The sequence below is a fragment of the Lynx canadensis genome, chromosome C1 (genome assembly GCF_007474595.2).
Source record: "Lynx canadensis isolate LIC74 chromosome C1, mLynCan4.pri.v2, whole genome shotgun sequence".
NCBI classification, from domain to species: Eukaryota; Metazoa; Chordata; class Mammalia; order Carnivora; family Felidae; genus Lynx; species Lynx canadensis.
In genome coordinates, this window is record NC_044310.1 from 36,618,935 (window position 1) to 36,620,427 (window position 1,493).

The 1,493-nt window shown below is 67.2% G+C and overlaps 1 protein-coding gene across 1 annotated transcript; it reads right to left on the reverse strand.

Moving 5' to 3' along the window:
- Positions 1-636: 636 nt before the first annotated feature.
- Positions 637-1,161, reverse strand: TMEM275 (transmembrane protein 275). Its single transcript, XM_030326624.1, has one exon. It carries the CDS (start codon positions 1,159-1,161, stop codon positions 637-639), a length of 525 nt encoding a protein of 174 aa, XP_030182484.1.
- Between the last annotated feature and the right edge of the window lie 332 nt (positions 1,162-1,493).

Here is a 1,493-nt window from a genome sequence, read left to right on the forward strand (position 1 = left end):
TTCATCCCTGTCTGCTTCAGCCTCAACTCCCCCGGATCTGATCTACCAGTCAGTGGAGTGCTCAACCCAGCTCTACCTTAGGAGACTATCCTGGCTCAAATCAGGACCTCCTCACACCCCCTTAATCCCAAAAGATCATGTTGGGGTAGAGACAAGGAGAGCAGAAAGAGAAGTGGGAGCTGGTGGCCTTTCACCGTGCGCAGGGCATTCCTCCCTGCCCCTGCTTCCTCCCACCCCTTGGGCTCAGGGGCCTTGCTGGTAGTTAGTCCCTCTCAGAGCAGCTCTGTTCACAGTGCCCGCGTGCCATGGGTGGTGGTGGTAGGGATCGAAGGTCCAGGGGCCCCGTTGCTTCAAGTCTAGGGGGTGAGGTAAAGTAGGGCCCAGCAGACCCCACTTAGTGGGCCAAGGCACAGCTCTCTCCTTTGGCGAGTGTGCCTCTTCACCGTCACATTCTCCCCTCCAGACGTTCCAGAGATGGGACAGATGAGGCCACCTGTGCCCAGCACCCGACCCATATGGATTTTTTTTTCTTTTTCATTTTCCTTCTTCTCCTTCCTCTCTCCCACTCCTCTTTTTTCTTAAGTGGCACCGAACGAAGGGGGCCCGACGGGGAGTCAGGGCCCGGCACCGGGTCCGCTAGGGGGCGACGCGCTCCCGGGGCAGGTTGAGCTGGACCCCTTCGGTGCGCGGCGCATAGGCCGCCGCGGGCGCGGAGGCGTCCAGGGCGAAGGGGCCGGGGCTGGAGCGGCTCGAAGACGCGGCCGAGGCGGCAGGGCTGAGCTGCACGGCCGTGGTGTCCTGCGCCGTGCGCTCGCTGCTCTCCATCTCCAGCGCCACCGGCCCGCCGCCGCCGCCCCGGCCCGGGCCCGAGGCCGCCGCCGAGCGCGCGCGGGGCGCCGGGCCCCGGCGGCTACACGCGCAGCAGGCCGCGAAGCAGACGAGCGCCAGCGCCAGCAGCGCCGGCCCCACGACGAGCGGCGCGTTGCTCCGGGGTGGGAAGGAGGCGAAGGCGCCCACCAGCGTCACGTTCACGCCCGCCAGCAGCACGCACAGGCCGCAGGCGCAGAACAGCGCCGGCGACGGCAGCCCGGGCAGCCGACCCCGAGCGCGGCCCGCGAGCGCCTGGGCCGGGGCGCCTCGGCTCTTCTCTGGGGGCGGCATGGGCCTGGGGACGCCGGGCACGCATCAGGCTCCGTCCTGCCGCCGGCCCGGCCAGGCCCACCTGGCGAGCTCACGGGAGTCCTGTGGGCACAGAGCGGGAGGGAGGGTCAGCGGGGCACCTCAGTTTCCAGAACTCTCAGCTCTGGGGCGACACTCAGTGCCTGGGAGTGCCGCGGTTATCTTGGCCAGCCCCCTGCTTCTGCCTCCGGGGAGCAGAACCCATCCTGTATGGGAATTGGCCCTGGGCTCTCTGGTGGCTAATCTTACCATCCTCCCTCCAGTCCTTCAGACAGATGCAATCCCTCCACCTCCTCTACTCCAGGAAGCCTTCC